The 24,633-nt window shown below is 45.6% G+C and overlaps 1 protein-coding gene across 2 annotated transcripts in view; it reads right to left on the bottom strand.

The window, feature by feature from the left end:
- Positions 1-1,207: 1,207 nt before the first annotated feature.
- Positions 1,208-24,633, bottom strand: part of LOC140427681 (C2 domain-containing protein 2-like) — a 72,269-nt gene continuing 48,843 nt past the window's right edge. For both annotated transcript variants that reach the window (XM_072513174.1, XM_072513173.1), the window contains 6 exons: positions 23,642-23,763; positions 18,864-19,035; positions 11,740-11,853; positions 8,663-8,790; positions 6,975-7,293; positions 1,208-4,930 (listed from right to left, as the gene is read on the bottom strand). In XM_072513174.1, the coding sequence (XP_072369275.1) occupies positions 4,722-4,930; positions 6,975-7,293; positions 8,663-8,790; positions 11,740-11,853; positions 18,864-19,035; positions 23,642-23,763 (1,064 nt within the window). In that variant the 3' untranslated portion in view covers positions 1,208-4,721. The remainder of the gene's footprint in view (positions 4,931-6,974; positions 7,294-8,662; positions 8,791-11,739; positions 11,854-18,863; positions 19,036-23,641; positions 23,764-24,633) is intronic.

The following is a 24,633-nucleotide window of genomic DNA, read 5'->3' as shown; positions in this document are numbered from 1 at the left end:
GTAAGCCGGGTGGGAGGGGTCTTTGATTATGTTGCCCGCTTTCCCAAGGCAGCGGGAGGTGTAGATGGAGTCAATGGATGGGAGGCAGGTTTGTGAGATGGACTGGGCTGTGTTCACGACTCTCTGAAGTTTCTTGCGGTTTTGGGCCGAGCAGTTGCCATTCCAAGCTGTGATGCAGCCCGATAGGATGCTTTCTATGGTGCATTGGGGGGGGGGGGGGGGGGGGGGGGGGCGGGGGGGGTACGCACGGTAGGACAGTGGTTAGCACAGTTGCTTCACAGCTCCAGGGTGCCAGGTTCGATTCCCAGCTTGGGTCACTGTCTGTGCGGAGTTTGCACTTTCTCCCTGTGTCTGCGTGGGTTTCCTCCGGGTGCTCCGGTTTCACCCCACAGACTAAAGATGTGCAGGTTAGGTGGATTGGCTATGATAAATTGTCCTTAGTGTCCAAAAAGGTAGCGTGGGGTTACTGGGATGCGGTGTAGGTATGGGCTTAGGTAGGGTGCTCTTGCTAAGGGCCAGGCAGACTCAATGGGCCGAATGGCCTCCTTCTGCACTGTAAAGTCTATGATTCTATGATTTGTAAAAGTTGTTGAGTTAATGTGGACATTTTGTTAGTTCCCTGAGGTAATATAGGCGCTGTTGTGCTTTTTTAGTGGTAGCGTCGACATGAGACCAGGACAGATTTATGGAGATGTGTACCCCTAGGAATTTGAAGCTGCTCACCATCTCCACCTCGGACATTCTGAATTCTCCCTCGGTGTACCCAAACAGGCGCCGGAGTGTGGAGACTAGATTTTCACAGTAACGTCACTGCGGTGTTAATGTAAGCCTACTTGTGACAATAATAACGATTATTATAAAATCAATGGTTGCCTTCTAACTACAACATAACTTAGTGACAATGATGAAATAACCCAGGGGCAGCACGGATGCACAATGGTTAGCACTGCTGCCTCACGGCACCGAGGTCCCAGGTTCGATCCCGGCTCAGGGTCACGGTCCGTCTGGAGTTTGCACATTCTCCCCGTGTTTGTGTGGGTTTTACCCCCACAGTCCAAAGATGTGCAAGGTAGGTGGATTGGCCACGCTAAATTGCCCCTTAATTGGAAAAAATGAATTGGGTACTCTAAATTTATATTCTAAAAAACGATGAAAGAATCCCATCTGCCCTGCATTCAGCTACAGGTACAAAAGAGCAAAATAAAAGTCACGATTCTCAATATTTATTGCATTAGTTACATGAATTAAGACACGAGTTTTACATATGAAGGCAACTGGGTAACTTCAGTGTTTCTCCTTTTATGCAAGATTAACATGCAGCATTTGCTTTAATAACTTAGTGCAATCCATTTTCAGTTCTCGTTCCTGGCTCAGTTCCATAAACATCATACACTTATTTTTCCCTTTTACTAATTCCAGGTAGGGAGGGAGCACCAAAAGAAGGTTCCAGTTACGGTTTACGAGAAACCTACAATCATTGTGCCTGTGCTAAATAAATTCATTTACAAGTTTACACAGAAACAGTACAATTTGGAAGGAAAGACATGGTTCTTCAAGGCCGTATCGAAGCCAGTAGTAATTGGGATACACAGCCCTTCGTCACTCTTTGGTCATGTGTTCAATCCCCTGCCAGATACTGGTCTTGATGGACAGAAATACTATATATGCAAGGAATTGACAGATTTTTATATATAAAGAGAGATAATGGAAGAAACAATGGACACCGCACCTTCGATTTTCAGCAGGAGGTGGCAGTACTGAACACTAAAGCACTAAATTGACAGAAACCACACACGCGCACACATGCAGACAAATGATTGGCAGGTCACTCGTTAGGAATCATTTTAGACTTCATCTACATACAACATTATTACTTAATGTCATTTTATATATATATATATATATTTTTTAAAAAATCACTGCGCTATATAGAATACCTGGAAGCCCCTAGTGAAAAGAACAGCAACATGTAAACCCAGCACACACTTTGTTCCCCCGAAATAACTCAGTGGGATGGAAAGACGTGGTTGGGGGGGGGGGGGGGGGGGGGAGGGAGAGAGAGAGAGAGAGAGACGAGGTGTTAAGGAGTGAGGAAAACATGGAAAAGGAAGTTTAAAGGAAGTGACAAAATCCACAGCAATGGTCAAATAAATAGCCACGTCTTGGCCAACTGGACTGCAAGGGAAGGAGTAACAAGTCATTCATGGCTCTTTATTCAGTACTTGGCACAGGCATTTAAGTAAAATGGAGCAGCCTGGGGTAGCTGGGTGCTCTGCCCTAGGAAACTAAACACAGCCAGAGAGCCAGAAAAGCATTCTGGAAGAAAATCTTTTTTTTTTGGGGGTTCTCATTTACAGAACTTTTATAGTTTGGGATTTTGCCACTAGATTTTAGTTTGTAAAGTTCGGCATCAATTGCATGTTAAGAGTGTGACAGGTCAAAGATATGGCTAAAACCTAAACAGTGCAACATGTAGTGAAGAAAAGGCAGAACACTGCAGTTATTCAACTGATGCTAAATACCTTTTAGGCAAAATTGGCAGTTGCAGGAAAAAAAAAACTCCTCACCTTGAAAACAGCTGACAGGTGGTCACTGCTGTCGTCAACCAAATAAGCTATGTTTTGTTTCCACCGGAGGTAGGAAGGAGGTTGATCCTATTGTTGTATCCTTCCACAAACACACACATATACATAGTCCATTTAACGCTTCAGTCTGAACAATGTCAGCAAACTGTGTGTGTGTGTGTATGTGTGCGGTGCGGGGGCATGATCAGGTATGTACCCTCCCAGCTGATAAATGACTTGAAAATAAATGGCAGGTTCAGAACTGGGTATCTGCAACCCGTAGACCCTTTTGAGTTGTTCCCATCCACAGCTGGGGGGGGGGGGGGGGGGGGGATGTCAAGGCTTCAGTGGATAGAATAAGCACTTGGGGACGTCTGTGATAAAAAAAATGGTAAGATTCAGGCGACAACTTCTCTGGTCAGTTTTTTTTTTTTAAATTCAAGTGCCGTTTTGAAAAATTCCTCTGGCACCACTAAGCATGTGGTCCTTAAAAGTGGCACAGTGCAGCAGCGTGCTCACAGGCCTGTAGGAAGCTCAAGATTTATTTTTTGTTTTGGAGTGTGAAAGGTGATGCTACAATCTTTAACATACCAACCAACAGGGGGGGAAAAAAAAGGATGCCATTACATACACACACACAAACCTACTGAACTAGTTCTGTCCTATTTCAAATACCTTCAACACAGTGAACAATGACTTGCTCAATTGCGCTAGCCTCATGGCGCATTTTCTTACAAGCACTTCTCTTCCATGCTTCACATTCCCAAACTGTAAGCCATCCAAAAATCAAAGAGCCGGCTTGCAGTCTTTCGTCTAGAACTCTGGCAATTCAGGAGGGGAAATTAATGCTTTTGAGCTCAATCTAAAAGTCTGTAGTGTAAGATGTCTGGTGACAAGATATGGCTTCTTTTTGGCACACACCAAATTTTGACATTTTGACTTGGACATACAATGGTCTCCCAGGTTCAGCAATCGTCTCAATGTTTTTCATTAGAGTTCCATTACTTATGCCTTTGACGAGGCGGCTATTCCACTCAGATCCTTCTTCCGTTGTCGAGGAATTTCTCTCTCATTGTTTTCCCCTCCGTGAGGAATTCTTTGCAAGGGATTGAAGGAGAGTGCTGGTTCCTGTACAGCGCCCGCTTCCTTCCTCCCGGCCCTGCTACAAGACGGCTGCCTGACTTCCCCTTAACACGGCGAACTACTCCACGATCTCATCGTTCACCCAGGGCTCACCCAAGGTAAAATCATCATCGGATCAGAGCTATTCAAAAAAAAAAAGGGGCAGGGAGGGAGCAAAAGGAATTCAGTGCTCCGATCTCAAATTGCTCACAGGATGATATTCTCATCGGGGCCGCCTTAGAAGGGGAACAGAAATGGAGAGAATGCAAATCCTTCAAATTGGCTCAGTCAGGCCTTGGGACCGCCCCATCCTTTGTGGTTGAGGGGCAGGCCTCTCATTTTCAGAGGACATGAGGAAAATGGGGGGGGGGTGAGAAAAGAGTGGGGAGAGGGCAAAGGGAGGTTTGGATTATAGAAGGAAGAGCTGAGAGGGGAGAAAAGAACGCCGGAACCGAGGAAACAACAAGTTACCCGGGGGGCTCAGACCCCATTTTAAGTATAAAATAAACGCAATAATTTTAAACTCCGTATGACAAAAACGCTCTTGGACACAGAGCATAATAAATACTTTCAAAACTTATCTAAACTGGCAATGATAGGACAAATAGTTAGGAAAACCTGAGCTGAACTGGAAGGTTGCATCGCCAGCAGGAGCAGGTTTAGATGTAGTAAGAATTGGGTACATGGAAAAATTGTAGTGTTACAAGTGCCCCCACATTTCCAAAGGGTTTCACTTCAACCAATGCGGATGATCAAAAATCCAGAAGCTAATGAAGTCCATCCACACCCCACATCCCCTCACCACACTGAAAAAATGTTGCTATTTTCCTCAATGAGCGAAAAGGTACATCTTAAAATTAGGCCTCTTCCTAAACTGGAGTAATTCGGATGCAGCAGGCCTCAGTAATCGCAAGTCAAATAATACCCTGAGGCTTTTGGAGTTTGCACATTCTCTAGCCGCAGGTGCAAGAGTGGGACGGAGGGAGAAGGCAGGGCAAGACAGCCAGGGAGAGAAAGTCAAGTGTTCAGGAGTTCTTAGTCCAGTGGGGAGCTGTTAAATTTAGCTTTGCTTTTGGATTTCGGGAAAAGCCTCTTAATTTGCTTCCTGGCCGACTTCCTCTCCTTCTCCAGCAGCATTGGCTGCTCCAGATAAACCAGGTCGTTGTGCGACTGACTCATCCCGGGTTCCTTCTGATGTCGTCTCCGCCGGAAAAAGAATTTTGCACCACTCCGCATAAAACCACCTGAAAAAAAAAGTTCAAATGTGTCAGCTCCTGCACAACAATACTAAAGAAAACAAGATACATTTATATCCACCTGGAGGATCCTCCTACCAATCTTCAACAGAGACGGGCTTGTATCAGAGAGGTTGAACGCGTATGGATTTGAAGTTTCCCTAATGATTCAGTAGAGAGGCGCCTTGTACCACTTGGCAGTGGGTCACTAGGTGTGCACATTACCAACAATCTGTCCTGCACCTCCTACGTCGACGCTATGACCAAGAACGCACAACAGCGCCTATACTTCCTCAGGAAACTAAGGAAATTCAATATGTCCCCACGACTCTCACCAATTTTTAGATGCACCATAGAAAGCATCCTATTTGGCTGCGCCACAGCCTGGTATGGTAACTGCTCGGCTCAAGGCCGCAAGAAACTGCAGCGAGTCGTGAACACCGCCCAGTCCATCACGCATTGACTCTGTCTACACCTCCCGCTGCCTTGGGAAAGCGGGCAGCATAATCAAAGACCCCCCCCCCCCCACCCGGGTTATTCTCTCTTCTAACCTCTTCCATCGGGCAGGAGATACAAAAATCTGAGAACACGTGCTAACAGGTTCAAAAACAGCTTCTTCCCTGCTGTTGCCAGACTCCTGAACGACCCTATGGACTGAACTGATCTCTCCATGCATATTCTCTACTGAATAGAACTATACTCTCTATGCTTCACCCGATATCTCTGTCTATGTACCTCGGTACAAGTGACAATAAATCAAATCCAAATTAGACATGGCCAGTTTTGATCTATTCTGGCCAGGATTTGTGTATTTCAGCTGGGGGCTGGCTGTGACGACAGACACAGAACAGTCACTTAGCTGAGGGACTGGAGGACACCCCAGCACAGGTTATTGTTCAACGCATTGAGGGCACGCCTGTCGTGCAACAAATCAATTACTAGCTGGTAACGTATGCCAGCAGTTAGCATAGTAGATTTTCCCAGACGACAATTCTTGTTGCGGAATCCCTGAATCTCTGCAAAGTTGTTAGCTGAGGATTTACATCCATGGCTCCGAAAAAATCTATGCAGCAAACGTGCCTGCATCAAAAATATCAAGAGCTCCTTCCCTCCCTTACCCTAAAATCCTGGGCCGTTGTTTTGATCTGGGTAAGGGGCAGAAAGGAGAGTGGGTATGTTGCCTTTGGATTACGGGAGTGTTTAATTCACTGCTGCTTCTCTTTCAGTGCTCCCATAAAGAAGTTCTGATCACCACCAGGCAAAGCTCTGATGAATGGTCACAGACTGAAACATTGGCTGTTTCTCTCTCTTCACAGATACGGCTAGACCTGTAGAGAATTTCCAGCATTTTATGTTTTTATTTTTTTATTTATAGTGGGATGCACAGATTCACCAGTATATACACACTATTTAAGAAGTCTTGACAAAATAGCAGCATAACTTTGCAGAGAAGGGAGATGGCATAGTGGTATTGTCACTGGTCTAGTAATGCAGAGACCCAGGGGATTTGGGTTTGAAGCCCACCACAGCAGATGGTGGAATTTGAATTAATAATAATCTTTATTGTCACAAGTAGGCTTACATTAACACTGCAATGAAGCTACTGTGAAAAGCCCCGAGTCGCCACATTCCGGCGCTGTTCGGTTACACAGAGGGAGAATTCAGAATGTCCAAATTACCTAACAGCACGTCCTTGGGGACTTGTGGGAGGAAACCGAAGCACCCGGAGGAAAACCTCGCAGACAAGCGGAGAACGTGCAGAAACCACACAGACAGTGACGCAAGCCTGGGAATCGAACCTGGGACCCGAAATTAAAAATCTAATGATGACCATTAAACCGTTGTTGATTGTCCCAATGTCCTTTCGGGAAGAAAGCCTGCCGCCCTTACCTGGTCTGGCCTATATGTGACTCTTAAATAACCTGGAAAGCCACTCAGTTCAAGGGCAATTAGGGAAGGTCGACAATTGCTGGGCCAGCCACATCCCAGGAAAGAAAGAAAAATGATTCCAAACTGATGTTTAAAAAAGAATCCTGATTTTTGGAGCATTTACCTCTAGATTTTTTCATAGTTCCTGCTTCCGAGCCACCTATGGAAATATTGGACCTCTGTTCAAAATCCAGATCTTCCCGAGAGCCATCATTCCACTGACCGAATTCCTGACCAACTCTGCTAGTGGGTGCCGTTGCAGAGGACCCTTCGGCAGGACAAAGCTCAGCCATGGGTAAACTGTAAGTTAATGTTTGTTCGGCTGGGCGCTCGGCCATGCACTCAGAGGAAGGGTGGGGCTGAGGTTCCTGACTCAAGGACGCATCCATCGCAGCTGCGTAATCAGCCGACAGAGTCATTTCATCATCGACCGCCACGGGGGCCTGGAGGGAAAGATGGGAAAGAATCTCTCCAGGTTACAAGTTACTGGCAGCCAATATCTTTTCCCCTTGCACCACTCAATGAAAGTCCAGCAATAAGAATCAAGGAGGCACCAAGAGAAAATATCCCTTGTGAAGTTGGACAAATCACTAAATGACATTTTTAGAGGCAGGGGTTAGACTTCGTGAAACAAATTGTTCAGACACCCGTGCAAATTCAAACCCCCAAAAAATGAGTGCGGAGACTCTCTTTTGTATACAAGTCTCCTAAACATGGCAAGAGAAGCAACGTTACCTCCAAGGCAAACACCATTCTGATTGGAACATAAACCATTTCTGCACTGCCGTTCCAATATCCTGGAAGTACAGTTATCACAGAATTGGCACAGTGCAGAAGACCATTCAGCCCATCGTCACTTTACTGGCTCTTCTAATAAGCAATTCACCGAGTGCCATTTCTCTACCTTCTCGCACAACCCTGCACATTCCTTCTTTTTCGGTAATTCCCTGGTGAATTCTTCCACTGAACCCGCCTCCACCACACTCTCAGGCAGTGCATCCCAGACCGTGGCCACTTACTGCGTGAAAAGGTTATCTCCTCGTCTCACGTCTGCCAATTACCTTCAATTCCAATCCCCCCCCCCCCCGCCAAAACCCCCTTCTGAATCCTTTCAGGAACAGTTTCCTCCTCTCTACCCTGTCCAGACCCCTTTGGAATACTCCATCAGACCCCCAGCCTTCTCTTCTCCAGTGAAAACGGTCCTAACTTCTCCAATTCGTCCTCATATCTGACGTGCCCCGCCTCGGGAACCATTCTTGTGGGTTCCTGCGCTCTCTCTCCAATGTCATATGTGAGCGCCATGAAGGACAGCAGCAGCTCAAGACGTTCTACAGCCAGTTTCGGAGGGGTGCTGGGGATGGACAACAAACACAGCCATGCCAGCATTGCCCACAAAGAAATATACATCTCACCTTGGTTGTGTGCCCCAGCAGTGTTTGTACCAGCACATAGAGCACGGCGGGAGGCTAGAATTCGTCAATATCTTACATTTGGGAACGGAGTGAAAAGAGTCCATCAGAGCCGATCCCAGAGTGTTTTCAACTCTGGCAAATTCCCAATCAAAAGAAAAAAAACCCACGAACAATGTGATTGGAAAAACCCTTCCCTCCTCACTAAGCCAAACCAACTATATTGTCCGATTCTGAAATAGATTTTGCATAAAATAAACCTGGCCTCTCCATCGCAACATGATACCTAAAGCCAATCCCAAATCTGCAAAGTGTAGAGGTTCTCGGTTGCCAAAAGGAAGAAGAATGAATGGACAGTTGACTCAGGCACAGAGGATGATCTTGGACCGGATAGGGAACCTACCTTTGTCACACCCGAAATCACAATTGTACTTTTCCTGATGGGAGATTTCAGCGCGTGCTTTGCCGACTCAGTTAGTTGTCGAATTGCTGCTTCAGCCACGGGGTCTGTGCCGCTCAACTGCAGCAGCTCTGCAAGAATTGAAGATTGAAATCAATGCACAAAAACTCTGCCTGTGTGGTTAGCACAACAAGAGTAGCTGACCAAAGAAAAAGTACACAGGAGACAGCTGCAACGGGATCCAAGTGATACAAAAATGATATTCTCCTTTGGTTTATTCCTTCCTATGGCACCATGCTCAAGACCCACTCTCAATCTTTGGGAAGTTCCTTCTATTTTGTGCTGAATTAGAAATAATTTTTTGTACATTAGAATAAGGACAAACTTGGCTACATTAAGGAACAGGTCGGTGCCCATGCACGGTGTAACTTTGTACAGCTTCAACACTTAGTCGCTCATTCAGGTCAAGTACTTCATTGTAGAATTATTACAAAGTTGGAATTCAGCAGCCACATCCAATCAGCAAAGTTAGTCAACTATGGATGGAACTGGGAAGTGGTAGAGTTTGATTTTTGACCAACGCAAAGTTTCCAAACATCTCCCCACCAAGACCGAAACTTCCTTCGACCGGCATCTCCTCAAATTTGCCTCAGGAATGGAATTTCTCCAAGTACTTGATTAGTCTGCCCATCTGCCAAGTCAACAGGAGCGCTCTGGCCCATGGGGACAATCGAGAGAAACATAGTGTGGTTAATTAACTGTTCCCTTCCTTGAAGAAAGGAAAAAGTGTTGCATTTATATAGCACCTTTCACATTCTCCAAATGCTTTACAGTGACTGAAGTACATTCGAAGTGTAGTCTAATGGAGGAAAGCAGCAGCCAATTTGTACACAGCGCCCAAAAAGCAATGAGGCAAATGGACATATATGGAGGGATGAACATTGGCTGGCTGGGGAGAACGTCTTGCTCTTCTTTAAAATAGTACCAGGGGAGCTTCAGTAGCCACCCGAGAGCAAACGGGACCTTTGGTTTAGCATCTCATCTGAAAGATGCCACCTCAAGCAATGCAGCACTCCCTCAGTACTGCAATGGGACGTCAGTCCTGAATTTTATTCTCCGACTTCATGGGACCCGACCGCACAACCTTCTGATACGGGGGGGGGGGGGCAAATGTTACTACCCGGAGCCACAGAGTAATACTGAAATAATGGAGGTTTAATTTATAACCTTCTCTGAACCATTATGCTAATTTTTGTGTTTCAGTTTTTCAGAGTTTTGAACCAACAAAGGCAACTTAACTGAACTGGGAGACAAGCGTGAAGGATTATTGAAAACACTTGGTTGTTTGATCACTATGGTTACTCAAATTAAATTGGAGGATACTGGACAGTCGAGGCCTGACATGCAACCAATTGCCAAAAGCATGGGCTTTGCACTTCCTGCTACAATAAAAGCACAGCAGTTGGTAATGCATGTCGCAGTACAAGTACAAAGAAAATAGATATATGAGCAATGAGACAAGAGATAAAAAGACACAACAGGGAAGGGGATTCTATGCAGACTTTGATTTATTTTAAAATGGAACTTATTTTTGAAACCAGCAAACATCTTGAAAGCCTGATGCCCAAAGGGAGATGCATGATTACATTATAGTCACTTCTCATATCCAGCCGCGGCTGTAATTTAGTCCCAATATTTTTATCAATGCTCCCTTGTTCTGGACACTAAATAAAGTGCCCTAAATTTGGGGTTTCTACACCCATCCCAACAGAGAACTCTGTTTTGCTCTCCCAACCCCCCCCCCCCCCCCCCCCCCCCCCCCCCCCGCCGCCAGCACCTCATGGGAAATCAAGAAAACCAAGTTCAAATATTAAAATTCAAACTCGATGGGGAATGGGACAAGGATCAAGAGGTTTACCCATTTTCAATGATATAGCATTGACAGCACAGAAATGGGCCACTTAAGCTCAACAGCTCTGTTTATGCCCGGTGTTTATGCTCCACATGCGTCTCCTCCCACACTTGGTCATCTAACCCCATCAACACACAACCTCCTATTCCTTACTTCATGATGTGCTTATCTCGCTACTCCGTAAATGCATTCCTGTTGGTTGCCTCAACTATTCCTTGTAGTAGAGAGCTCCATATTCTAATCACTCGCTGGGTAACGACATTTCTCCTCAATTCCCTATTAGATTCATGAGTGATTATCTTATATATTTTTGGCCCTTGGTTCTGGATCTCTCCACAAGTGGAAACTCTCAGCCTATCCGGTCAAGCCCTCTCATAAGCTTAAAAGATCTCCATTAGGGTCACCGTTCAGACTTCTCCTTTCCGTTAAGTATAACCCCTCAGTTCTGGTGTCATACGAGTAAAGACCTTCTCCAGTGCCTCTATATCCTTTTTACAATGTGGAGACTAGAACCATTCATCGTGCTCCAAGTGTGGTCTAACCAAGGTGAGGAAGCCCACGCCGCAAGAAGCTCGGACAGAATTTCTGCCACATTCCATACCTAGAGAGTTTTACATCCTTACGCAGGCACACGATCTACAATGGCTCAAGATGTTGCAAAGTTACACGCTACAAAGGTGGACTAACCCGGAACAATGGAAAAGTTCAGGATGGCAGAGCATCCTTGGCTCTCGCTCATCACCAATTTGGTAACCATTGTCACAATGGGTCTTGATGCCAGGTTTGTGCAGTTCAGTCTAAAGCACATCATCCATAAAGACAACCAAGAGATTACTTTGATCTAACTTTTGTACCTCAACTCAAGGATAACAATGTCATGTATCCAGAATCGTTTCATTTTTTCCAATTAAGGGGCAATTTAGCGTGGCCAATCCATCTACCCTGCACATCTTTATGTTGTGGGGGCGAAATTCACGCAAACACGGGGAGAATGCGCAAACTCCACACGGACAGTGATGTACCCAGTATCAAGCAACAATGGCATCAACAGTCCTCAGCACTCAAATTTCACAAATTATAAAGATACTCCGAGATTCCTGATTTGGATGCTCATCCCAAGAAGTCCCTTACAAAAGAAAAAGCACCCTCTGCAGCAGACAATCCATACCTGTATCAGATGATGACAAGATTTTACTAACTGGTGCTCCCTGTTCAGAGTGTCCAACAGTCAAGAACTCCTCATTGGCATCTTTCACTTCTGTAGTGTTCTTTACTGGGGAATCTGCAATTTTTATGAAGGAAAAGAAAAAGGAAGGCTATCGTTATCGGTTGGGTTACTGGACTCTTGACTGGAAAAGGCTCCAAGTTTCAATCTCAACATCTATGGGGAAAGGGAGAGAAAATGGCCAAAGTTTTGCGGAGGAAATGGTGGTCATGGCCACCAGCCAAAGCCCTGTATTTCCTTCTTCCTGGAAGGCCTGTTTTATCCCTCAGCTACTTGACAGGCCAGTGGCAGGTCTTCCCTGGGATCAAGGGTACCGGGGCATAGGTCCCACCCGCCCAAGTGCTGCCGACTTCCAGGGGAGGCAGTGGCTGCTGCCGGAATGACATCCACTGGAGGCCTGGGATTGTCGCTGGATCCCAGGATGGGGGTGATGGCAGAAGGTGGGTCAAGGGGGAGGGGAGCGTGTAGGGTTGGCAGCAAGGATGAGGCGGTGTCTTTCAGTGCCACCACCGTCCTGATGTCGGGACCCTCGATCAGGCACCGTGTGCCTCTGATAGAAGGAACCAGCCTGGTGGAATCACCTCAATAATCTGCCAATACAGAGCAACCAGGGGAAAATCCCTGGTTCAGACCAACCTGGTTTTACAATTGGAAGAGGAATCTGGAAAACAGGCAACAAACGTTGCTGTTTGTCATTTTTATCAATGATCTAGAGGAAGGTGCAGAAGGGTGGGTGAGTAAATTTGCAGACGATACTAAAGTCGGTGGTGTTGTCGATAGTGTGGAAGGATGTAGCAGGTTACAGAGGGATATAGATAAGCTGCAGAGCTGGGCTGAGAGGTGGCAAATGGAGTTTAATGTAGAGAAGTGTGAGGTGATTCACTTTGGAAGGAATAACAGGAATGCGGAATATTTGGCTAATGGTAAAGTTCTTGAAAGTGTGGATGAGCAGAGGGATCTAGGTGTCCATGTACATAGATCCCTGAAAGTTGCCACCCAGGTTGATAGGGTTGTGAAGAAGGCCTATGGAGTGTTGGCCTTTATTGGTAGAGGGTTTGAGTTCCGGAGTCGGGAGGTCATGTTGCAGCTGTACAGAACTCTGGTACGGCCGCATTTGGAGTATTGCGTACAGTTCTGGTCACCGCATTATAGGAAGGACGTGGAGGCTTTGGAGCGGGTGCAGAGGAGATTTACCAGGATGTTGCCTGGTATGGAGGGAAAATCTTATGAGGAAAGGCTGATGGACTTGAGGTTGTTTTCGTTGGAGAGAAGAAGGTTAAGAGGAGACTTAATAGAGGCATACAAAATGATCAGGGGGTTGGATAGGGTGGACAGTGAGAGCTTTCTCCCGCGGATGGATATGGCTGGCACGAGGGGACATAACTTTAAACTGAGGGGTAATAGATATAGGACAGAGGTCAGAGATAGGTTCTTTACGCAAAGAGTAGTGAGGCCGTGGAATGCCCTACCTGCTACAGTAGTGAACTCGCCAACATTGAGGGTATTTAAAAGTTTATTGGATAAACATATGGATGATAATGGCATAGTGTAGGTTAGATGGCTTTTGTTTCGGTGCAACATCGTGGGCCGAAGGGCCTGTACTGCGCTGTATTGTTCTATGTTCTATGTTCTAAAAGCCAAAACATTTTTTAAATAAGTAGAATTACGGTCGTTGTGTCTGCAGATGATTAGCAAAGATACCTAGCAGGCGATTTTATTCTCACATCTGATAATCATGCGGTGTATGAAGGTTGAGACATGCGGAAAAAGACAGATCCTAAAGTCAAGCATTATAGTTTAAAAAAAGTCAGTAAAAAACATTGGAATTTTCATTGCTCTTCCAGGAAACCTTAAGAGTGGTAACATTGCCGTCCCACCTAGAAGTGGACGTTCAATTAAATACACAGCACTGCAGGATAGGGCCCCTCCCGAATATTCACCTGGTTGATTTTTTGGAAACCTCTAAGGCAGTCTTAAATTATTCCCTGACCCTGGTAAAGGGAAACAATAATTTCCTGATCAGCCCTCTCTGACTGGAGAAATGTTGGAAGAGACATTGCTGATCTTGAAACTTCCAAAAGTCATATTAAGGCTATGTGTGTGCTCGTTCAAAGATGTAAATTATCTGGAAGAACCGATTCTGCATTATCAGCTCAGTTTGAAAACGAGTATTTTTACTGGAGGAAAGCGCCGAGATGGGTTGTTGCCACAGTCAAACTTCAGTCTTCCTTTGGACTTCCTTTAAGAGGACATGATGAATCATCAGTGTCAACTCAAAGAGGTAATGGTTTAGCCTGCCCTGAATGCTTATGAATTTGACGAGCTTCTCAAAGGGCATTTGAAAAGTTCTCAATATTGTGGCTCAGGGAAGACCAACTTTTTGAACACAGTAAGAAGTCTTACAACACCAGGTTAAAGTCCAACAGGTTTGTTTCGATGTCACTAGCTTTCGGAGCGCTGCTCCTTCCTCAGGTGAAACTTTTTGAAAACACAGAACCTACGATGACTTCATCACTAAAACGGCAGAGTTAAAGATGCCAAATACTATTCCCTAAATAGTTGATTCAACACCAGATGTGAGTCATGCAGACAAATTAACACAAATTTTAAAGTACGTGGCCAGCGATGGTGAAGTTGTGGAGCGTTTTCACGGTTTTGTCCAGCTACAATCCCACACTTCCGAGTGCCTGGAGTCAGTGGTTTTGGGTATCATTTCAAATGTAGGTTTGGGCATCAAAACTTTGTCATGTGTAGAGTTTCAATGATGCTGCAATAATGGCAGGAAGATATTCAGATCTACAAACAAGACTGAACAATGCAAACCCCTTGTGCATTATTCATCCCACGCTCCAGTCACTTCTTCAATTTGATCTGCAACGCAGCAGCTGAATCGAGAGAGGCAGACGTAAATTGTTTGGACTTTATTCAAAACTTCTATGCTTTCCTTCCAGTTTTCATGCATCTGTGGAATATAATGCAATCATGCTTGGAGCAGACAGATGGAAAACATTTGATGGTCGAAAAATATTTGTGACACCAGGTGGTCCACTGGTGCAGATGCTGCTCGGGCTCGGAGACCGAACTTTGTCGTTGTAAAGGAATGTTCATCAGACAGAGCCACACCAAATTCAGAGAAACCATGTGTGAAATCCTTAGCAGAAGTTTGAAAAGTACTAAATTGCAGATTTTACTGTTTGTGGAATCGTTTACTTCGAAGAATTAATGCCGTCAGCAAATCACTGCAAAATGTTGATACAATAATTGAAAAATGCTTCACAATTGTTAGTCTCAGTTAGAGGTTTCGTTATGGAAGTTTGAAATGACTATACCTCAGCGGATGCCGAAGCACTAACATTAAAGTTTTACAAGACGTAGGAAGTTATTTTTGATTAAATTGGAGACAATGAAATCACTTTAAAGATGAAAGAGAAGATCATCGTTGAGACTGTCAATGTAATTTGTGACACAATAATGGTCCACACAGAGTAGAAGTGAATCTCTGAACAAGACTGCTGAATTATCTTGCGTGCTTTTCGACACAAGTGCAGATGAGAATGCCAAGAGCCGCTGTGGTAAGAGGTTAATTGAATTCTACTGGGAGGACATAAGGCACAAATCTTTTTGAAGAACTAGTGAAACAATTCATTCATTTCATTAATAATGATGAACACTGCGCTTCGGGATCGCCAGCTGATTTACTTGATGGGTTGCCGGCAACCTGTCCAAATATGGAAACGATTCTGAAGTTCTTTTTAACAACACCGTCACAAAAGCTTCAGGTCAACGTTCTTAAAGAGTGAATAATGAAATGAAATGAAAATCGCTTATTGTCACAAGTAGGCTTCAATGAAGTTACTGTGAAAAGCCCCTAGTCACCACATTCCGGCGCCTGTTCAGGGAGGCTGGTACGGGAATTGAACCATGCTGCTGGCCTGCCTTGGTCTTCTTTAAAAGCCAGCGATTTAGCCCAGTGTGCTAAACCAGCCCCTAATGATCTGTGAAGTACGATGAGTCAGGAACATTTGACAAGTTCAGCAATACTGACAATTGAAAATGCTTCCTTACATTATTTCACCCATGATGATGTGATTGATGATTTTGTGAAGGAAAAGTGCAGAAGAAAAGCCATCCGAGTGCCATGGATTGCAAACAACTGATAAAGAAGAAAATCTTTTTAAAAATCTGTCCCTCTGCCATGTTCTCCGGCCTAAATTCGGTTCAAGCGAGAACATATGCTGCTCTGATATAATGATGAGTGGTCACATGCAGACAGTTATAACTGGTGAGTAACCACCATCCCCCATTGCTCTTTACTCGTCTTCAGAAAGTACCTTTTGAAAGGCGTCCTTCTGCACTGTAAGGATTCTCTGATCCTCTTATTACTCTTCTGGACAATTAAGGAACGGAATCCTGCCAGACAGTTGCCAGCAAAGCCACTGACATTAGGAATTAGACTGGACATTCAACTTCATTGGAGTATTTGCTCCTGCACTGGACTTATTTTGGCTAATTCTACCCTGCACTTGCCTGTATTGTGCTGCAGTCTTAGCACCGGCTGATTTCTCCATCCCACTGCTCATCAGCCAGTTCACGTTTTCTCGCCTCCAGACACAGTGAATGCAATATTGACCATCTTTTCCATCACGCTGACAACAGGTAGGCTTGGATTTCAATTTATCAATTAGTACAGGCTTGTTGCTGTCATAAGGTAAAGAGCACTGCAGCAGTCTGTCGAGCAGTGATCTTTGAATCTCTGTGTCTTGCATTGCGCAAGGGGAGGGTAGGTAGGGTCAGGAGGACAGGGTCAGGAGGACATCATTCGGGGTGGGGCTCGATGTTATTGTGGGTGGGACTGGACGTTATTTGAGGTGGGATTCAACATCATCCGCGGACGGGGTGTGACGTGGGGGTCCCTGCAAAGAGGGAGAGTGTGGGACCCCCTGAAGTGTAAGACCGCCTCTGGTCCCACTATGCTCACCTTCTTAGCAATTTATTTCTTTTGAGGAATTCTGCAGCCAGTGGATTTCAAATCTTCTTTCAATGTCTCTACTGAACGACAACCACCACTAAGGTGCTTGCACCCACAAAAAATGTTTTTAAGACTTAATCATGATCTGCTCCCGGTGTGCAGAATTGAAGACTTATGGTGCTCGATGAGCAAGCATGATACTGGTTGCAACCTGCAGGCACCCAAAATACCGAGCTTTTCCCTGAAAAGATGCAGCTAAAACCAGGTCCAGAAGGTTTGGCAGAGTTGAAGCTGGGTACAAGAGATGCAAACTCACAACTCCCTGTTTTCAAGCAGTTTTAGACAGAGTAGGGTTACTTAGTTCACACATTTACTAAGAGGCTTTGCACATTTGGCACACTGTTAGATTCTTTCGAAGGTAACACTGGCCTTTCCAACTGCTTATAAAGTGCCCTAAGCAACAAAGAAAAAGATTCCAATTGATCTCAAGACCCAGCAATTACATCCTGTAGCCTCAAGAGATGCACTAAGTTGGTACTAAATGGTACTGATGGGCGGCACGGTAGCATAGTGGTTAGCACTGTTGCTTCACAGCAGCAGGGACCTGGGTTCGATTCCCAGCTTGGATCACTGTCAGTGCAGAGTCTGCATGTTCTCCCCGTGTCTGCGTGTGTTTCCTCCGGGTGCTCCGGTTTCTTCCCACAAGTCGCGAAAGACGTGCTTGTTAGGTGAATTGGACATTCTGAATACCCGAACAGGCGCCGGAGTGTGGCGACTAGGGGATTTTCACAGTAACTTCATTGCAGTATTAATGCAAGCCTACTTGTGAGAATAACAAAGATTATTCTAAATTGTGCATTACATGTTGCGACACCTCTGGATCCTATAAAGTGGTTTGCGCTCTTACTGTGAGCAGTATGGTGGAACAGCTGCTGTTGCACATGTACAATTATGCGCCTGCTCCAGGCTAGGGCTGGGGAGGAGCAACAGGAAAGGTCAGAGTGCCCAGTTGTAATCATTGTCCATTCACTCCTCAGGAACAGAAGTGTGGATAGACAGTTGTGGTTTGTGGTCAGGATGGGATTAGGCTCAGCTTGGAGCTACTCAGCCTACTGAACCCACTGGACCAGCCAATCGCCACGCTCAAATCATGTGGGCCAGGAAGATACTCCAGTCAGTGTGCTGAAAACTAAGCCTTGCATTGATAAAGAGTTTTTCACAACTACTGGGCGTCACTAGGCGCTTTTCATCCACTTTTTTTCTTAAAGCGCAGTCACGTCGGAAGAGAGAAGGTAACTTTCAGCAGCTTGTCAAGCTGAAGGTTCATTGGAACAGGAGAAGGCCATTTAGCCCTTAAGGTTTGTTTTGCCACTTGTTCAATTAAATCGTGGCTGATCGATATCTCAAACTCCCTTTTATTCAACTTGGTTCGATATCCATTATACCCCTGCCTAACAGAGAAAAGAAATCTATAACTTCAGCTTTGAACTTTTCAACAGAGCCCTAGCCTCAGCAACTTTCTGGAGGAAGAGATTTCTAGATTTCCATTGTGAAGAAGTGCTTCCTGATATCACTCCCAAATGGCCCAAATCTATTTCTAAACTTATGTCAACTTGTTATGGACTTCCTCAGCAAAAGAAGAGATTATTATCCTGTAATAATCTTAAAAACCTCCATTACATCACTCTTTAATCACCTGTAAATCAAGGGAATACAGGCCTAAAGGCCTAGATTGTGCAACCCGTCCTCTTAGCCCCAATATTACTCAGAAGTAACGAGAATGTTATTTTTGTTTGTTTACCCATTCATCGGACGTGGGCATCACTGGCTGTGCCAGCATTTATTGCCCATCCCTAATTGCCCTAGAGGGGCAGTTAAGAGTCAGCCACATTGCTGAGAGTCTGGAGTCACATGTAGGCCAGACCAGGTGAGGACGGCAGATTTCCTTCCCTAAAGGACATTAGTGAACCAGATGGGTTTTTACGACAATCGACAATGTTTTCATGGTCATCATTAGACTTTTAATTCCAGATGTTCATTGAATTCAAATTTCACCATCTGCAGTGATGTGATTCGAACCCAGAACAGCTTTTATTACCTGTAGGACTGCCACACAGCTTTCCATCCATTCGAGGCTTGGTCTTAACAGCAGTTACTGTTGTAACAACTGTGCCGCAAGGCATGACCGTTCGGTCCTTTTCCACTTTCTTTGCTGAAGGCAGTGAGGGGGATTGCCGGCACTTAGCTTCGTTAGGTTCCATGTAACAGAACTGAAATCAACAAAGACAATGATGTTCACATTTGAGAGCCATTACGACCCCACTACCAAGACACGTTAGGATCTGAATACCGGACGGGGGAGGGTGGTCCCACCGTAGATAGAGTATCCTTGCAAAATATTGCTTCATCCGGAAGGCAACACTCCGGTGACACGACAACAAGGAGTCTCAAACCATCAGTATTCCCTTGAAAATTCCAAACCTTCCCCTATTGTTCAAGAATTTCTATCTAATGAATGTTTGAGCAATACTGACTAGAAAGTCTCAGATTTATTCCTGTCCTGTACTTTTACTTGCTTTGGGACGGCATGGTGGCACAGTGGTTAGCATTGCTGCCTCACAGATTCCAGGGTTCCAGATTCAATTCCGGCCTCCACACACCGTCTGTGTGGAGTTTGCACATTCCCCCAGTGTCTGCGTGGGTTTCCTCCGGGTGTTCCGGTTTCCTCCCACAGTCCAAAGATGTGCAGTTTAGCTGGATTGGCCATAATAAATAGCTCCGTAGTGTCCAAGGGTTCGGTGGGGTTACGTGGATAGGGCGGGGGAGTCAAGGTAGGGTGCACTTTCGGAGGTTTGCTGCAGACCCGATGGGCTGAATGGCCTCCTTTTACAGTGTGGGGATTCTATGATTTATGTACAATTCTGGTCGCCACACAACCAGAAGAAAGTGGAGGGTACAGAAGAGGTTTACCAGGATGCTGCCTGGTATGGAGGATATTAGCTATGGAGGAGAGGGTGGATAAACTTGGATTGTTTTCACTGGAACGATGGAGGTTGAGGGGAGACCTGACAGTAGTTTACAAAATTATATGGCGGCACGGTGACGCAGCACTGCTGCCTCATGGCACTGAGATCCCGGGTTCGATCCCGGCTCTGGGTCACTGTCCGCGTGGAGTTTGCACATTCTCCCCGTGTCTGCGTGGGTATCAGCCCCACAACCTAAAGGTGTGCAGGGTAGGTGAATTGGCCACGCTAAATTGCCCCTTAATTGAAAAAAAAAAGAATTGGGTACTCTAAAATTTAAAAAGAAGTTTACAAAATTATGAGGGGCATGGACAGTGAATAGTCAGAAGCTTTTTCCCCCCCCAGAGTGGAAAAGTCAATTACTAGGGGCATAGGTTTAAGGTGCGAGGGGCAAAGTTTAGAGGAGTTTAAAACACAAAGTGGTGAGTCAACCTGGAACGGTGGTGGAAGCAGATGCAATAGCGATGTTTAAAGGGCATCTTGACAAAGACATGAATAGGATGGGAAGAGAGGGTACAGACCCCGGAAATGCAGAAGTATTTAGTTTAGACAGGCATCGTGATCGGAGCAGTCTTGGAGGGCCGAAGGGCCTGTTCCTGTGCTGTTCTTTGTACTTGATCTTTGCTAGGAAAGCAAAAGGGATGCTACACATAGCTCAATGACAATAGGGTGGAGTGGGTGGAAGAAAAAGGGGCAAAATTCATTGATCATTATTGCAAGTGCACATTTGGATGCTGGAGGATAGGGTTTACTTGCAATAAATCTTCTCTCCCCACCCTCTTAACCTCCAGATGCACAGCCTGTCGACACTCGCATGAATAATGGGGTCTTGTTGAGGCAACCTGCGGAACCCAGATAAGTTGTCAATCTGTTAAGGCGGAAGGCGGAGCAGAATGGTCAGAAAACATCCCCACAATCGCATTAGCTTTAGTCTATTTTATTGGCAAAAAAAAAAAATCTGTTTTCAACAGCAGGAGCACGATAGTGGGCAAAATCGAACAAAAGGAGTATGAGGCTAAACTATGAAAGATAGAGGTATTTAAATTGTTACAGCAGGATTGCTTAATAAATAGGAAACATTAAACAGTAGACATGGAAAGGCTGTGGGGTCATGTGGCTGGCTGGAGTTCCATGTGTTAAGCAGAATGATGAATATTTGAACATTACCAACCCTGGGTGAGTGGTTAGGTTGGAAGGTGGGAGGAGATTGGCAAAGCAAGGTGATTACTTTAAACATAATGAGAAATCGGAGACCAATGTTGTGGATTACGGGGATAGGGCAGGGGAGTGGGCCGAGGTAGGGTGCTCTTTAGGTGTATTAATAATCAGTAACGAGGTAGGGTACTCTTGAGGAGGGCCGGGGCAGACTCGATGGGCCCAATGGCCTCCTTCTGCACTGTAGCGATTTTATCAAGATTGGTTACCAGAAATGTGGTGACGTAACATCCAACCATCACTTTAAAACACTTGACCCAAAACAAATGGGGGTGGGGGTTGGGGGGAGGGGGGGGGGGGGGAGCAAAAGATTGAATGGAGGCAAGACAATTTTCCAATTTTGAAGATGGGGAGAAGGATTTAAAAAAAAAAGAGTGCAACAGAACCTTGATTCTAACATAAGAGGCCGAGGAATGTGTGGTGGAGGTGAAGTCCTCCATTGCAGGATGGAGAATTGGCACGGAAGACCCAACACTCTCTTCGCACACATCCCAATTAGAGGACTACATGGTGGTACGACAATAGCTCACTTTCGCGTTCGCAGCAACTCATTGCCAGTTTCCCTATCTGCATTTAAAAGAAATATTTTTTATTCTCCTCCTTTTTCACATTTTCTCCCAAATTTACACCCAACAATAAACAATAATCAGTAACGAATGTAATGTCAATCCCCGTATCAGTAACAACAATCCCATCCTCCCACCAAACCCCCAGACATTAGCCCGCATGTTAACATAAACAAATGACAAAAAGGAATCAGGAATCACCCATAGTCGCCATTAACACACACAGCCCCCCTCCCCCCAACCCCCAAAATGTTTGATGTAATCCAATTCTCGAACGTGCATAATTAATAACGCCCATGAATTGCAGAAACCCTCCATCCTTCCCATCAGTTCAAATTTGACCTTTTCAAGCGTCAAGATTTCCAGCAGGTCCCCCCGCTATGCCAGGGCACAGAGTGGAGAGGTAGATCTCCACCCGAACAGGATCCGCCTTCGGGCAATCAGCGAGGCAAAGAGAAATCAACGAGAAATCTAGCTCTGCGCCCATTTCCAGGTCCAGTTTCACGTGCACCACTTTAGAGATTACCCTAAAAACCTCCTTCCAGTAATCCTCCAGCTTTGGACAGGACCAAAACATATGAACGTGGTCTCCCCTGCAACGATCACACACATCTTCTACCCTCTCAAAGAGCCGGCTCATCCTCGCCCTTGTAAGGTGAGCTCTATACACCACCTTCAGCTGTATCAGCCCCAACCTCGCACACGAAGTGGAGGCGTTCACCCACTGGAGCACTTCATACCAGAACCTTTCCTCCATACCCTCCCCCAATTCTTCCTGCCACTTTGGCTTGATCCCTTCCAGCGGCGCCTGCTCCTCCTCCAAAATAGCCCCGTAAACCGCCGATACTACCCTCTTCTCCAGTCCCCCTCTCGTCAGAACCTCCTCTAGCAATGCGGAAGCTGGCTCTACTGGGAAGCTCTGTATCTCCTTTCTGGCAAAGTCTCCAAATATTTTCCCCTGCTCCAGCCCATACTTCACTCCCAGCTCCTTCGATCCCGCAAACCGACCCCCAAGAACAAATCTTTTATTGTCCTAATTCCTTTTTCCTCCCATCTCCGAGAATTTCCGTCCCACTTCCCTGGCTCAAATCTATGGTTCCCCCGAATCGACATTTCCCTTGACCCTGCCCCCAACCCGAAGTGCTGGCGAAACTGCCTCCAAATGCTCAACGAGGCTATTACAACCGGCCATCCTGTGTATCTCCCCGGGGCTGTCGGGAGCGGCGCTGTCGCTCTCGCCTTCAATCCCGACCCCCTACCCAAACTCTCCTCCATTCTGACCCATTGGGAATCAATCAACCCCTCTGACCCTGCTCCGTACCTTCGCCACATTCGCCGCCCAGTAATAATACATCAGGTTCGGAAGACCCACCCTATCAGCATTTGGACCCAGTTCTCGGTCTCCTGCCAATACTGGACTGAATCCAGGCTGCCGGCACTCGGCTGAAGTATTTATTTCCTGCCTTTGAACTCGGAGCCGGGAGTTGGCATGCAGAAGGAGCCTGTGTTACAGCAGACCAGGCATCAAAGCAAAAATCTTAAGATACAAATGAAACAAAAATAGTGATGGGCACGAAAGAGGGTGACTGGGACGGGAAACAGAATAGAGGAATGTGGTCAGCACGTGCAGTTCCTCGGAGGTCAAGGCAGAATAGATGGAGCTTACCACTAAACTATAACCAGGAACAGCTTAATCTGGGAGTGACTGTCACCAACCCTAGCTATCTAAATGAAAAAAAAAATCCCATTCCCAGCATCAACATCCCTATGTCAAACTCAAAAAGGTTTTATTTTCCAGAGAATGGCTGGTCACTTTCAAACCTAACTCAAATTGCCGTATTTGTAGATATAAACAGTTTTGTTTGTAACAAAGAGATCTGGCTTCAGATTGACCATTTCGTAGCCCCCCATTTTTATTTAGGCTCTAGCCATTTTTATTGGGTTCGGTCACAATCTGAGAGGGTAAAACAGCATGGGTGAATTTGAATGCAAAATCTCATTTGAAAACAATGGCACCCCTCCGAAGAGACGCGCGCCCCGGAACCGATCGAAGTGTTTGTGCTGGTTGCTACCTCGGCTGTGATGGATCCTGAACTATTCCCATTCTGTGTGTTTGCCAGGCGAAAGCTTTGTCTCCCACTGGGCTGTTTCTTGAACAGGTCTATGGGCACCGTCACTGCGCCAAGGACAGCATCTGCAGTGGGAAGTAACACGATCAGAATCAAAATAAAACCGTTGAAAATACAGTGAATCAGAAACAACTGGAGAGAAATAAGTCAACCGTTCGGGTAAGGCGGCTCATTGCAACTAATGAATGCACCGGTAAACCTCTGCTGACTGACCTGCTGCACACTCTCAGCAACGTTCAAATTTCACACAAATATCGAGCTAAATATTGGCTTTTTTCCCCCCAGACATACAAGTTTGCAAATGCCACCAAGTTGGAGAATGCAACAAGCTATCGAAAGATCAGGAAGTTAGAAAGGGACATTGGCTGATTAAATAAACAAATACACAAAACTGCGGCAGATGGGAGTACAATCCAGGGAAGTGTCAGCTCAGCTGCACACTGGATTGGAGAAAGACAAATCACAATATTTTCTGAATGGAAATAGGCTAGGAACTGCAGAGGGGCAACGAGCTTGGAGCGTTTGTGCATACAGATCATTAAAAGCTGACGTGCAGCTACCAAATGTAATCAAAAGGGCCAATGGAAAGTTGGTCCGAATCGCAAGGGAGCTGGACTGCAAAGGGAAAGATGCGTCAATTGTAGAGTCTTGCTTGGATCCCACCTGGAGCAGTGTGTTCACCGTTGGTACTCACGCATTTTCCTTGGAGGGGTTACAGTGCATATTCACCAAAACAATACCAAGGCTTAAAGTGTTGAGCTATTGTTGCTGGGTCAATACAATAGAAGTTTTCAATACGGGGACAGATATTTTTGCTTTAGGCTTTAGTATCAAGCGATATTGGACGAAGGGGATTAAATGGAGTTGTGGTACAGATTAGCCAGAGCAAGCTCGAAGAGTCGGAATGCTCCATTTCTATGAAAATGCAACAACTT

Source organism: Scyliorhinus torazame, chromosome 8 (assembly GCF_047496885.1).
Source record: "Scyliorhinus torazame isolate Kashiwa2021f chromosome 8, sScyTor2.1, whole genome shotgun sequence".
Taxonomy (NCBI): Eukaryota; Metazoa; Chordata; class Chondrichthyes; order Carcharhiniformes; family Scyliorhinidae; genus Scyliorhinus; species Scyliorhinus torazame.
This window is presented reverse-complemented; position numbering and strand designations above follow the sequence as displayed.